This window comes from Talpa occidentalis, unplaced genomic scaffold (genome assembly GCF_014898055.3).
Source record: "Talpa occidentalis isolate TD23 unplaced genomic scaffold, MPIMG_talOcc4v2.1 talOcc4.11, whole genome shotgun sequence".
Classification (NCBI taxonomy): Eukaryota; Metazoa; Chordata; class Mammalia; order Eulipotyphla; family Talpidae; genus Talpa; species Talpa occidentalis.
In genome coordinates, this window is record NW_023601104.1 from 12,559,597 (window position 1) to 12,574,736 (window position 15,140).

The window sequence follows — 15,140 nt, forward strand, 5'->3', positions numbered from 1 at the left end:
TGTGGCAGAACTAGAATCCACTGTCTGGTGTCATGAGGATGAACTGGGAGAGTGATAACTGGGTCCCCACCCAAAGCAGATTGACAAATAAAACCAGGCCCTATCATTGCCTTTGTCACTATTAGCCCTTTATCCTCACAGTCATACTCAGTGGAATTCCTGAGGGAAAGGCTTTTAGCTGTCCTCCCCCCTTAGATCTCATTATCCAAATCTGTCATAATCAGCAAAGAACCCCTTCCAACTTCCTCTTTCCTTAGCTCCCTGGTGTCCCTTCTCACAAGGTCCTGGAGCAATTTAGTTACTTTCACTTTTCTTGGTGAGCCACACCCAGGGCATCCTCTTCCCTTACTCCCACCCCCCTATCCTCATGAGCCCAGGGCCTGGATGGGCAGGAAGTGGGGCTGAGACTCACCTGTCCATAGTTCCAGGGGCAAGGGCGGATCCAATCCTTGTTCCCTTGGTAGATGAAGCCATAATCGTTCACGACATACTCCTGTCTTTGGGGCTCACTATCCAAGTAAACAGCATCCCCTAGGAGTCAAAGTAGGAGGGCACAAAGCAGAAAAACCATCTTGCCTTTCCTCCTCCATGCCCTTGCTCAGGAGCACAGAACCATGGGAACCGAGCTCTGGAAGGACAAAGAGGGGCACCAAACCCCAACACCAGCTACAGGCTCAATATGAACATGAGGTAGAAGAGTAAAAATTTACCTTTGGGAAATTTCTTGATTTGCAAAGCACATCTACATCCTAGCCCCATTTTAAGGGTGATAAGTACCTTAAAACAGGCTCAGAATAAGTACCTTGCCCAAATCACACAATAAGTACAGAGTGAAATTTGAACACACAGTCCATCTGACTCCATATTCCCTGCTCTTTCTGCTGTACTCAAATAATCCTGGCTGGTAAAGAGCAAACTTAGGGATTGACATTGACCTCATTGTTCCTTTTGTAGGAATTTAGTCTAAGGAAAGTATTTAGGAAGTATTTAGGAGGCTGTTTGAGCTGTTTATAACACTGAGAAGCTGGAAGGAACTAAATTCCCTGTTCTTTTTTTTTTTTTTTTCACTTCATACTCATTTTACTGTTTTTCTATTGTAAATTCCCTGTTCTTAAGGACTGGTTGAATAGTCATCTCTGCCACAGAAATCTGTGCACTATTAATGTTAAGGTGCAAAGTGTTTGTGTGTGTATGGAAATCTACATGTGATACATTAATTTTACATAGGTTACATAATAATGAATTTATTCACAACCTGAATTGACTTTTGTTAAAAATATATGTGTATATGAACAGAAAATTTTGAAGTCTATTCTTAAAAAAATGTTAATAGCAGTTGGTTGGGTTTTTTTTTCTTTTTGTTATTGGCATTCTCTAGATTTTCTGGGATGAACATGTGTTACTTTTATGATATAAAAAATATCTTTTTCAAGTTAAGAATAAGCAAAAGGCCAGTGGGGGCAGGTGCCTTCTTTGCAATGTCCTAGAAATCTTGCCTGACCTGAGTTGAAGGTACCCTCCCCCTTTCTTCAGGGACAACCCTGTGTGACATCAGTGGGGGGAGGTTAAAATGCTAAGATACGTTTTTATTGAAGTTTTGGACCAGTGTGATTAGGGTTGCAGGTTCATGGTTGAGACCACCCTCATGCAGGCCACCAGTGACCTGAGCTACATGTGGTACCCCCCAGACAGTATCCTGGATGGGGCAGCTTCTGGTCCTGAATTTACCCCTACTAGTCATAGCCCCCATATTGGGTCTCTCTGGGACCTGAGTGGACACAAACCTCAAAAGAGAAGTCCCCACAGATAGCACGTTCCTTTCTATATCTTAGGAGGGCCCTTAGTACCTGTCTGAACTCCACAGTCTTAGAGACCAAAGATGTGTGTGTGTGTGTGTGTGTGTGTGTGTGTGTGTGTGTGTGTGTGTGTAAAAGAGACACAGAGAGGCAGAAACACAAAAAGACAGACAATTGTCCTCCTTGATTCAATGGCAGGGCCTCATCACCTGCCCAATCGGTAAGTGTCCTGAGCATTCAGTGACAGGGCTGTGAGAGGTTGCTAGAGAGCTGGTAATCAACCAGCGTTCTGGTTCTGGAACAACCAACAGTCCTCTTAGGCTTGGTTAGGAAAGAAGGTAGTTTTGGAACAAAGTTGGGGCAGAAGGTAGAATGATAAAGAGGAGAAGAACATCCTCTAAGTCAGAAGTGAGATTTTGTTGAGTCTGGCCTTTGCCCAGAAGCCTTCCAGACCCATTCTCTACTCTTACTGTCCCTCTTCCCACTCTTTCCTCCTACTTGTGCTTTATTATGTCCATATACTGTCACTGCCCTCAGGGGTCAATATAGAGGAAATATATTGTGGGACATGTGGTATGGTCACTGTCAGTTTAATACAAAAACTGGAAACATTCGAAGTGCATATAAATAGGGGACTATTTAAAAATATTAGCTATATCCAAACAGGAATAAGTATGTTTTTTTTTTTTAAAGATTTATCCAGGCATACAAGAACTGGGGTACAGTCCAGAGGTGGGGGGTGAGGGGATTCACCAGAGACAGAGTGGGGAACAGAACAGGCAGATTGACAAAAATACACTGCTGAGGGGAGCAGTGGGCAAGTCAGGAGAGGTCTGCTGCACCATGTGGGTCACCTCCCTGGCCGGGGATTGAACTTGTGCTTTAGTGGCTGCAGATAGCTTCATGGTGCTGCACCTCAACCCCTTGCACCACTAGGGAGGCTCCAGGAATAAGCATAGTTTTAAGAAAAATATACTGATAGGAAAATATGCCCAAAGTTGAACTGTTAAATGAAAAAAACAAAAGAGAGCATGTTGTGTATTATATGACCCCATCTGTAAGGTGCATTATATAATCACTCACACATGTATATGTATATGTATATGATAAATACACCTTTGATTAAGCATAGAACATTTCCGCAAGTCTACAGGAAAGTGTTAAAAGGATTTCCTCTGGAGGGTACAACTTGGAGACTAGGATAAGGTTTTACGTTATCCTTTGCTTCATTCCACAAATATTCAATGCAATGCATTTATTACCCTTTTTTTTTAAAGATTTATTTATTTTAATACAAGAACCGGGACACAGGCCAGAGGTGCGGGAGGGTGAGAGGATTCACCAGAGACAGAGCTGGGAGCAGAACAGGCAGACCAATGAAATACACTGCTGAGGGGAGCAGTGGGCGAGACAGGAGAGGTCTGCTTCGCCATGTGGGATTCTCGCCAGGCCGGCCTGGATGGAACCCGTGCTGCAGAGGCTGCGGACAGTCTCACAGTGAGGCGCTCAACCTCCTGCGCCACCGAGAGGCCCCATTTATTACTCTTTTAATGAAAAAACTTGAGTTAATTAAAAAATGTTTGATCTACCAGATGGTGTCACTAATAAGTGGAATATAAAGTAACAAAACTAATAGTCAGATAAAAAAATGTATCTGACTATTCTGGGGCTGACTACAGAACTGAAGCACCAAGTTGTAGGGAAAGGGTGGGTAGGGGAAGGGGAAGGGTAGAACAAAGAGGGAAGGAAGCACACTGGCCTATGGTGGTGGACTATGGGTGAGTTGGTGGTGGGTGCGCTACAGTGGTGATACCTGATGGCGATACCCCATATTACCTCAGTTAAAAATAAATTAACTTTTTTAGGGCCTCCCCGGTGGCGCAGCGGTTGAGCGCTGGGTTGCGAAGCTGCCCGCAGCCTCTGCAGCGCCGGTTCGATCCCCGGCTGCTCCCCGGCCACCAGAGGAGGGTCCCACATGGCACACAGACCTCTCCTGCCGCCCGCTGCTCCCCTCAGCAGTGTACTTCGGTCCTTCTGCCTGCTCTGCTCCCCACTCTGGCTCTGGTGAATTCTCTCACCCTCCCGTGCTTCTGACTATACCCAGTGCATGTGTAAACAAACAAACAAACAAATAAATAAATAATACATGCCTCTTTAAAAATAAATAAATAAATAAATCTTTTAAAAAATAAATTAATTAATTAACTTTTTTAATGTTTGATCAATGTAGATGTTAACAGTAGTCAAATGTAATTGTAATAGTTTTCATTTTCAGTAAAGATCACTTGGGTCATAATTTTAAAATTCTAAAAAGGTAAATAAGTAGTAAATATCCCTGCCTTGATTCTTGGTGGTTGGGAATGGATGCTGAGTACATGGGGTGAGGGAAATTTGTGGGTGGTCAGAGAACAGGGAGTTAGAAATCCTTGAGCCTGGTTTCTGTGGCACTGACAAAGGGGTAGAGATGAGGGACCCCCACACAGGTATACGGCCTTACCTGTGCACCAAGGATTGAAGAGCAGAATGAACTCCCCAAGCTGGTAAGCTATTGGAGACCCCTGGTAGGGGTCAATTCGAACCTTCAAGAGATACCGACCCACAGCTGCCATGGGAGGGGCACAGAGGCTCACCTCCAGGGAGGTGGCCCCATTGGTCTTCACTGAGGCGATCCAGGGGCTTCGATGTCCAGCCAGGCTGAACACAGCCTGAGTACCCTTGTTCAGGTCTGGCAGTGGTCCTGAAAGGGAAGCAGAGTTGACATCCTCTGCAGTGACCTCTCAGTTCCCAAGAATCCCCTCAAAACACACACACACACACACACACACACAGCCTAGTGAATCAGCCAGAGTCCTTACCAGTCTCAGCCACAAAGATGATGTTGTCCAGGCCAGGCTGGAAGCCCCTGTTCCTGAAGTACAGAGTGATACTGAAGGCCTGGCCCCGGCGAACAATGAGGCGGTCAGAACTGATCTCCTCTGTGTGATGCAAAATATTGTTCAGGGAGCTCTGGAGGTCTGTGAGGACCACCTCCAGTCCTGTAACAGGTGGTCAGGGGACAAATGAAAAAAACATGGTTGTGGAATCTGATCCAGTTTTGCCCACCACATTTACTAGCTTTGCAAACTTGAGGAAGAAACTTAGCCTCTCTGAACCTCAGTCAGTAAAATAGAGTCCAAAGCCTTAAAGGGAGGGTATGAGAACTAAATGAGGTACCATGCATGCAAGTGCCACTTACTTTCTTACTTACTTCCTCCCTCCTTCCCTGTGTCTCTGACCTTCTAGCTCCATCTCCCTTAAACCTTATTGGAAATGCTTAGTTTTCTGTGTCTGTCTGACACCTGTAGTAGGACTGACCAAGTTTCATTGTTCTCTTCAGTCTAACAGCTCCACATCTACCTGGCATCCACTTTGTTGGATTCAGGCTAACAGTCTCACTTGCTTCCATGACATCCCTCAGATCTGGGATCATGTCCGTGGATTAGCAGCTATTCTTTTAACCATTAGCTTGCCCTCTGACCGCCACTAATGCGGTGCCCAGTTCCCTAGTTGCGGAGGTGCTGAGGACAAAGAAAGTCCCACTCCCAGCCTTCTGAAGTCTTTCAAAACATAACATTACTGTTTTCCAAGTTTGCCTCCTCTAATAGGCTCCATTTCTGACTTCTCTGTGTTGGACCAGTGTCCTCTCTTGGTCCCGAGAAATCTAGGTTCACAACCTTTACATCACAATCATCTTAACATCTCCTTCCCAATCTTTCTCTGTTCATATATCATCAAGTCCCTTTACTTGTTCCTTTAAAGCATCTCTGGTGTCCATTTGTATTTTCACAAATTTATATCATTCCTACCTCCTCGCCTTACTCCTAGCAGCCTCCATCAGGTCCCCTGCTTCCTGTTTTTCCATACCACCTACCCTCTACACATCATCAGATTTTCTTTCCTCAAGAAAACATGATCATGCCATCCCTTTAACAGTTCTGTGATATTTTATATTCTGTTGAATAAAAGACACATTCTTTAACCTGACACTTTAGACCCACTATGCCTCGCCTTAACTTACACCCTTGCTTTCTCATTTCTCACCACTCCCAGCATGAAACTGCTTCTCCAACCAATCTGCCCCTGAGCAAATGGTACTCTGTAGCTTGTGCTACAGAGGCTGTGAATAGCTTTGTAGTGTTATGATTAACCCCTTGTGCCACTAGGAAGGCCCTGTTCATGTATTTTGATCTTGCTATAACCCCAACTCAGAATGCCCCCTCACCATCTAACTAAATTCCACCTGTCCTCCAACTCCATTTTAATACTCACCTCTGTCATGAAACCCTTGGACAATATATATATTTTTTCCTCTCCCACTGATACACAACTATACCACTATAAGAACATTAACAACTTAGTTAACAAGTGACTAGTATGCTCATTTTTTTCACTTATATCAACAGTCTTTTACTGGGAACCTACTAGTTTCAGGCTCAACATGTGACATTCAGATATTGTTGTATGAATGTTTTATTTGTCTGTCTTCCCCCACTAGATGTAAGCCAATGAGAACAGAGATCTGTTTTGTCTTAGTTGTACCTATATTTTAAGAAATATGAACTAAAGTATTTGACAAAAATCCTATGCCCTCTCATAATAAAAATATTCAAGAAATAGGGCCTCCCCAGTGGCGCAGTGGTTGAGCGCTGGGTTGCGAAGCTGCCTGCAGCCTCTGCAGTGCAGGTTGGATCCCCCGCTGCTCCTAGGCCACCGGAGGAGGGTCCCACATGGCGAGCAGACCTCTCCTGCCGCCCGCTGCTCCCCTCAGCAGTGTACTTCGGTCCTTCTGCCTGCTCTGCTCCCCGCTCTGGCTCTGGTGAATTCTCTCACCCTCCCACGCTTCTGACTGTACTCAGTGCTTGTATAAATAAAATAAAAATAAATCTTAAAAAAAATACTTAAGAAATAAATTATCTCTGAGAATTGAAAGAAACTTCTTCAACCTGATAAAAGATATCTTTGAAAAATCCACAGTTAAACCCATACTTAATATGGGTTAATGAGGATATGGAGAAATGGAATTTTCATATATTCTGGTGGGATTGTAAAATAGTGCAGCCACTTTGAAGAACATTCTGACAGTTCTTCAAAATGTTAAATGTACAGTTACCATTTGACCCAGCATTCCCACTCCTAGGTGTATACCCCAGAGATCGAAAACACACATTCACACGAAATTTGTACATGAAGGATAATAACAGTGTTATTCATAATAATCAAAAATGAGAACAATCCAAATGTCCATCTGATTAATGGATGAATAAATGTAATATAGCCATAAAATGGAGTATTATTCAGTCATACAAATGAATGTTGAATATCAAATGGGTGAAGCTTGAAAACATTAAGCTAAGTAAAAGTAGTCAGACATAACAGGTCACATATTAAATGATTCAATTCATATGAAATATGCAGAATAAGAAAATCCATAGAGACAGAAAGCAGATTAGAGTTTGCCAGGGATTGAAAAGATGGGGGAGGACGTATGAGTGCTAGTGGGTATGGATTTCTTATAAGAAATCTAAGCATAGTGTTCAGCACATCAGGTACTCAAAAATATTTGCTGTTTTGAACAATTCTCTATTGTTTGCATAATCACCTGCACTTATTGCACATTTTGGATTCAGCTATCCCCTTGATGAGGCCATGCCTACTATGTGTAGGCTTTGTCCTTGGCCTTTTGAGACAATTATCTCACCGAATACTTACCACAACGTTGGAGGGATGACATGTCTTGTCATCTACTCTTGGATATGTGAAAACTAAGGTTCTGGTAGATGAAATGTCTGGCCTAAGGTTAAACGTGGGGTTACTGGTTCTAGTCCTATGCTCTTCCCACTACCCAACAGCTGCCACTCATTGCTGGCTTTATTCATATTCAGAAAGAACAGGATTCACTGCCAGTTGGAAAGCATGTAGCTTTTTCCTAGAAGTGGAAAAAGAAGCTCACTCATGTTGGAGATCAACTGACTAGACCAATCACAAACTGGCTCTGATTCAGGATGGGCACATGACCAGAGTAATCAAAATGTGTGCAGGCATTTGCCTGATAGCAAGCACTGGGGCCCAATCTCATCTTCTAGATACCGCATGGGTCAAGTTATCTCTGCCTGTAATATAGGGATCTTTCTTCTGCCTAGACACCAGAAATTTAGTGAGGAGGTAGACTTAATATTAATAGCCATATGTTCTCTTTGATGTGGGGAGAGAATGAGGTAAAACAATAGAAAGGAAATTAAAGGAAGAACTTCTAAAGTAATTGATCTCAACATCTATCCTAAAGAGACATCCCACAGGAGCACAAAGAAGCATAGGTAAGGACATGAACTACAACATTACTTGTACAACTGAAAAATGGGAAACAACCTAAATGTCCAGGAATAAGGGACTGGATAAATAAGTTACTCACATCAATACTGTAGAATATTATGCAAAGTGGAAAATATTGAGGTAGATGCATAGGTACTGAGTGCCATGCATAGAACTCCATGATACTGTTGAGTTAAAAAAAGAATCAAACTGGGGCCTCCCTGGTGGCACAAGGGGTTAAGGCTCAGCACTATGAAGCTATCAGCCAGCAGTCACAGCAGAACGAGTTCAAACCCCGGCCAGGGAGTTAACCCACATGGCGAAGCAGACCTCTCCTGTCTCGCCTAGTGCTCCCCTCAGCAGTGTATTGCAGTAGATCTACCTGTCCTGCTCCCCACTCTGTTTCTGGTGAATCCTCTTACCTCCCATACATCTGGCCTACACCCCAGCTCTTGTATGCATAAATAAATAAAATAAATCTTTTTAAAAAACTGTAGAAAAATATGTACAATATGATTTTGACATGGATATAAAAAAGAAAGGCATACATGCTATCCCTATGTATTAAGTCGAATAGATATTCAAATGAATATATGTATATATGTGTGTGTGTGTGTGTGTGTGTGTGTGTATATATAATGCATAGACAGAAGACTGATAACTGGTTTCTCTGGAAATGAGGCTGGGGTTAGGGGTGGCAGCCAGTGAACTGTAGCTTTGTCTACAATTATTGCTTCATTTTACTCCAGCTGCATATTTCTTATGTAATTAAAAATTAGAAAAGTTTAAAAATAAAAATTTAGACACAAAAAAATAAAAGAATATGAAGCTGTTATACTTGTTGAGTTTTAGCTCATTCTTCCAAATGGTTTCAACTAACCATTTCATCTTCAAAGAAGCTCTTTCTTAGAGAGAGTTGATATGGAGAGAAGGGTAATGGTGGAAAGATTAGCAAACATGAGGAACAGACCCTCAGAAATGGTAAGGAAAAGAGAAGACATAAAGATTCAGAGAATTTTAGAGCTGGAAGACAGTTCATGATTGTCTGGACCAACTGCCCCCCCCCCCCCATTTTTCAGGCACAGGGGCTTGTACTAGAGAAATAACTTTCCCAATGTCAAAGGGTCAGCTAGTGGCAGAGGACAGGAACTCTAGCACCCGAATTCCTGGCTGCTGCTGAAGCAGGCATGTTGGCAAGAGGTTGTTTGTGTTTACCTGTCAGCCTCCACCTTGTCTTTTGATTCTCAGGCTGCCAACAAAATCTGAGGTTTCTGGGGTTTCTACTGTTTCTGCCTCAGTTCTTTATTTACTTCTCTTTCTCTGAATGTGCGCTTCCTTTCACTCCCTGCAGTCTCCCTGCCATCCTGGTCCCTGAGCTCCAGCAACACCATGAACCTTGCCTACCTTGATCCATAGTGGCTGCTTCTGGTTTCTGGGCTTCTCCCCACAGGACAGTTGGATGGCCTGGAGCTTCAGGAAACTGGCCCTAGAATGTCTGCTTTTCTTTCCATCCCCAAGACTCCAGGAGGCACTGAAGGCGGGGCCAGCTGCTGCACTGCCACCTGCTTGCTGGGCAGATCACAACTGGTTTTCTCACTTGCCCTCAGGTTTTTCTTGGCACTGTTGCTTGACTGAGAGGAAGCATAGAGGCCAATGAACTGTCAGGACCTTGTGCCATGTGGCCTCTGATGGCTCTTGGGCAATGGGGCATTCCCTAGCCACTGCTCTGCTATGGTGGGGGACCCAGGGAGGGAAAGGCCCACCTGGTGGGGCCACTAGGGGATGAAGGGAGCTGTGCCCCTGCAAGAAGGAATGTCAGGATTACAAGACTATAGTCCACAGCTGAGAGCCTCTCCAGCCTAGAACTCTGCTCTAAACCTGAGCCCTCTCCTTTATCCAGAAGAGTCACTTTCTGGACATCAACTGCAAACAGAATCCACTCTGAATCACCCTTGGTATGATTTTGGCATCTTTCTTTTTTGTCTCAGGTGAGACCTACCAGGTCTCAAATCTCAAATATAAACAGTAGAGAAAAAAAAAAAAACTTGAGAAGATTCATGGAGGAGTTTTGGAAATAGGAGTGCATGGGAATGCCAGGGAGTTGTCTGGATTCTGGTAAGAAAATTCCAAGTCCTTGGAGTGAGTGTGCAGGACAAAAGCTCAGAAAGAAGGAAGAGAAAAGGGCTCTTTGTAAGGAGTGGTGGGGACAAACATCCTGCATCCACACACATCTGTCTTTCCCTCCTGTGGGACAATTCTCTCTGCATCCCTCTGTTTTCTGGGTCCCTGACCCTCTCTTCTCAGGAACCTCATTTACCAATATCCATTCTCCCTACTGTATTTTCAACTCTCTCTGTCCCCTATAAGCTCTTATAGTGTGAAACACTCACATAGAATTCACTGCCAAGCACCCTACCTGCAATCCAAAATGGACTTCCTCCCCTGTCCCCTTTCCTCTACATTTCTGGTCCTGATGAGTGAGGACAGTGCCTCCCTGCCCCCGCCGCCCCCGTCACTCTGGGATCTTCCTGACCTCCCTTAGCTCTCTCCCTCAGCAGATGAGGTCTGTCCAGTTCAACTCCCTATTATTAACACTGTCCTCTCCCCTCCTTGCCCTTGGCCTTGCCTGCATTGAACACCCTGCCCGCCCACACACACACTTTTGCCTGGACAACAACTCCCACCCATTCTTCTCCCAAATGAGTCACAAAGTGTTTTTTCTGAACAACACAAACAAGGTTTGCTCCCTGTTTTAGGATCCCACAATGGATAAAGTTCAAACTACTCAACATAGTCCCCAGTGGAATCTTCCTGGAGTCCAGGAAGACCAAACCCTACTCATTCTAAGATAAAGACCTGTTCTTCTGCACCTCTTTGCGCTGGCACTTGTTGGCCTGTCTCTTCCTGAAATGTTCTACTCTCACTTGTCTACTCTCTCTAGTATCCAAGCTCAAGCATCGCCCCTCTGAGACGTCTTCTTCATACCTGCTCTCCAGACACCCCCCTTTTTTGTTCCCTATTAACTTCCTCTTACCTGGGTGTTATACTTAACCTATTTTTCCCCCCAGTCTCCTTTGAAGGCATGACCTGTGTCTTCTTGACATATTCCCAGTGTTAATGAGAATAGTGGCTAAGAGTAGTGCAACAACTAGGAGAAGTGGTAATCACTTTTAGGTTACAGACACTGCCTTGGCATTTTGTGTGCTTTATGCTGCTTGAACCTCACAGATACTACTATTGTTCCTATATTGTAGATGAGGAAGTCAAGGTTTAAATACATTAAATAGTTTTCCCAAGAGTTCCCCCTAAGAGCTGGTGGAGCCATATTTTGAACTCAGGCAGACTGCAGACGCCACATGAATGTTTAATACAGTGTCTGAAAACATGGTCAATTTTCCATTTCACATTTATTGATTGATGGGGTGAATTAATTTTAAAAATGACCGAATCGTGAACAAATGGATATATGCCTGAACCCACTGCCACATTAGCTAAGATGGGTTATCTTGGGGGTGAGGAACATACATAGGCAGGAGAGCTTAATTATGAGTGGAGACAGGAAGGTGAGTGCAGCCAGGGAGGGTGGGTCTGGAGATGTGGGGGTAGCCAAAGAGGAAGGTGCCCACTGGCCATCTGGCAACAGCCCATTTCATGATGCTGGTCTAATGAGCCGGCTTACAGGTGGAGCCTCTCCTATGATTCCTACAAACCATCAGTCAGAGGATATGGGGGAGGAGGTGTGTACTCGGGAGGGAGGGAGTTCAAATCAGAGCAGCTTATCCCTTGGTACGTGGTAAGGAAGAAGTGGCCAGCTAGGGAAGCTCAGCAGGTTTGACAAGCACCTTCCTATCTGGATGGAAGCAGGGCTGTGACCCATAGGGAAGAGGAAACCGAGCAGATTCTGGGACACTCAGGGAGGTGTGAACTTACCTGCCATCTCCATGGGGTAGGCCAGCTCTTGCAACGTAGAGGTCAGGAACCTTCAGATCTCTCCAAGACTCGAAAGATAACGGTGCAAATCCTGGCCCTGCCATGAATTCCCAGCATAGTTAGGCAAGTTCCAGTTTCTTTGTAGAATCAGGGCACCAAGTTCTATGGGTGCCCAGGTCTGAGAAGGTTTCCCACAGATGACTGCAAAGGGAAGTCAGAATTGGCAGATCCAGGTGGCTTCCTCTGCTTCCTCCCCTTCCTGCCTCCAGAAATGGAGACAGTCCCCAAGAGAGGTGATGAAGCTGATCAGAGGACCTGGGCACAAGAATGTCCTTCACAGCTTGCGCAGCTCTTCAGAATATTTTTTCATTTGATCCTCATAGCAAATCTGTGAGGGCAGCAAGTTGGCACTGTTGCCGTAGTTATCATTTTGCACCTGAGGGAGCCATGACTCATCCCAAAGCTCTTTGCTTCATATCACATAATGCCAATGAGCAGTGGGGACCCACAGGAAAAGGAATAATGGTAAAATTGGTTGAGTATAGTTTTGGTGCGCAGAGGTTGCTAAATGCGCCTGGGAACAGGATTGCTGGGGAAAGATTTTGTTTTAAAGATTGATTTATTTATGCATAAAAGAACTGGGGTCCAGGCCAGAGGTGTGGGGAGTGAGAGGATTCACTAGAGACAGAGTGGGGAACAGAACAGGCAGATCAACTGAAACACACTGCTGAGGGGAGCAGCAGGCGAGTCAGCAGAGGTCTGCTGCACCATGTGGGTCACCTCCCTGGCTGGGGATCGAATTCATGCTGCAGTAGCTGCGGATTGCTTCACAGTGCCGCGTCTTAACCCCTTGGGCCACCAGAGAGGCCCCTTGGTGGGAAAATATTTATTATGATAATATTGGCATATTCTGCTAGGAAAAATAAGACAGATGGGCTTACTGTGTATTCAACATTAAAATGAGGAACTTGTTCTGATCTCTTTCTGTCAGGTCAAATAGAGTGCAGTTAGTTTCTGCGAGGGTGAAGTGAACCACGTCATGGCTAGGGGTCATGAGGAAAAGATTAAGGATATGTATCCTTGATGAATAGTTAGCGTTGATAATGTGAAATGATATCACTTATTAAGAGATCTGACAGTAAAATGATTGCTAGGGTTACTTCATAAGAACTTGTTTACACTGCTGCTCACAAAGCTCCAATTAATGCATATTTTGGATTGAAAGTTCGGCCTGATTGTAAGATAGAGTAGACAGCTCAGCTTGACACTGCTGGTATAAATAGCACACGTAGATTTATGTGGATCCTAAAACCACCAGCCAAAATAACGTGAGGACAACAGTCTCCAAGGATGCCAGGGGGCAGGGGGATGGGAAGAGCAGCAATCAGGAGACTGGATACTGGCCTGGTTTGTTCCTCCTTCTTGCTCCATAGCCTGAACATTTGCTAGAATTTCTCTGTGGGAACCACTTCCTGACCCAGCCTCACTACTCAGTGAGTTATGGGATGAGGGACTATGAGGCCTCAAAATCCAATCATCAACCGCCCAGCGGTGGGCGTGAATCCCAGTGTCCTGGGTCTGGGGTATCAAAGTTAGAAAGAAATTTTAGGATTGTCTGTCTGGTCCAACTGGGGGTGAGAGGGGAAGTGAAGAAGGACAGGCTTCCTTATGTGGAAAAAAGATAAAGAAACAGAGAACACTAATGGTCATGGTTTTTATTTTATTTTTTTTAAAGATTTATTTATTTATGCATATATGAGCTGGGGTACAGGCCAGAGATGCTGGGGGTGAGAGGATTCACCAGAGACAGAGTGGGAAACAGAAAAGGCAGACTGACGAAATACACTGCTGAGGGGAGCAGCGGGCAAGACAGGAGAGATCTGCTGCACCATGTGGGTTGCTCCTTGGCTGGCCAGGGATCAAACTCTGCAGAGGCTGTGTATTGCTCCATAGTGCCGTGCTTAACCCCTTGGTTAACCACCAGGGAGGCCCCGGTCATGGTTTTTAAAGTCAATTTTTAGGTGAGGGGTGAGGAAAGTTTTTGAAAGGTTGATTGGGAAGACAGGAATGGATTAATATCCACATGCCCCTGGGAGTCTCCTGAAGCCCAATAGGAAACCTGCCCACTGTTCCCATTCCATGTCACCACCAGAATGGCCCAGGAGGTTAGGGCAATGACTAAGAAAGGAAGCCAGGGCACGGGGCAGATGGAGCAAGCTTTCAGATTTCCTCCAGAGTCAGCCCAGCTTCCAGATCTCCTGCGGGCAGGCAGGGAGCCACTGGAAACACAGCAGTGACAAAGCAGTGACAGGCAGTGACCAAGCCCCATGGAAATGCTCAATGGTGCCTAATGGGGACAGGCGTAGCTGGCACACAGGGTGGAGTGTGCTTTGTGCAGGCTTCCTGCCCAAAGCAGCTGATGTGAAAGCAAAGTAAACAAAAAACAGAGTGGAGGCGGAGGAGGGAAGTGGGGTGGTGAGAGATGCCAAATGAACCTGCAGGGCCACTAAGCAGGTGGGGAGGCCCATACCTGATAATACACAAGAAAATGATCCTTTTCTACATTTCTGGATTTTGTAAATTTTCCATAATGGACATGTGTCAATTTGTAATGATAACTTTATTTTTCTCCTAAAATTTATATATATATATATATATATATATATAATTGACATATAATATTGTGTAAGTTTAAGGTGTATTCTGTGTTGCTTTGATACATTTATGTATTACAATATGATTAACACTGTAGCTCAGGTAACACCTTCATCATGTCACATAATTATCATTTCTTCTTCATGGTGAGAACATTTAAGATCTGCTCCCTTAAGAGCACTGAGGTATCAAATACAGTATTGTTGTTTATGTTGTTAACTATAAATCACTATGCTGTGTGTCCAAGACTTTTTCATCTTCTAACTACAAGTGTATACCCTTTGCCTAATATCTCAGTACCCCTAGCCCCAGCACCTGGTAACCACTGTTCTCTCTGTTTCTATGAGTTCAGCTTGTTTGGATTCTACATTAAGTGTTATCAAACAACATTTGTCTTTCTCTGTCTGACTT

At 44.4% G+C, this 15,140-nt stretch overlaps 1 protein-coding gene across 2 annotated transcripts in view; it reads right to left on the bottom strand.

The window, feature by feature from the left end:
* Positions 1–9,679, bottom strand: part of TGM5 (transglutaminase 5) — a 30,335-nt gene extending 20,656 nt beyond the window's left edge. The window contains exons 1-4 of one of the 2 annotated variants that reach the window (XM_037502327.2): positions 9,549–9,679; positions 4,652–4,831; positions 4,294–4,533; positions 413–531 (exon numbers count right to left, since the gene is read on the bottom strand). In XM_037502327.2, the coding sequence (XP_037358224.1) occupies positions 413–531; positions 4,294–4,533; positions 4,652–4,831; positions 9,549–9,558 (549 nt within the window). In that variant the 5' untranslated portion in view covers positions 9,559–9,679. The remainder of the gene's footprint in view (positions 1–412; positions 532–4,293; positions 4,534–4,651; positions 4,832–9,548) is intronic. The other variant, XM_054701022.1, reaches the window with a different exon arrangement.
* Positions 9,680–15,140: the final 5,461 nt, after the last annotated feature.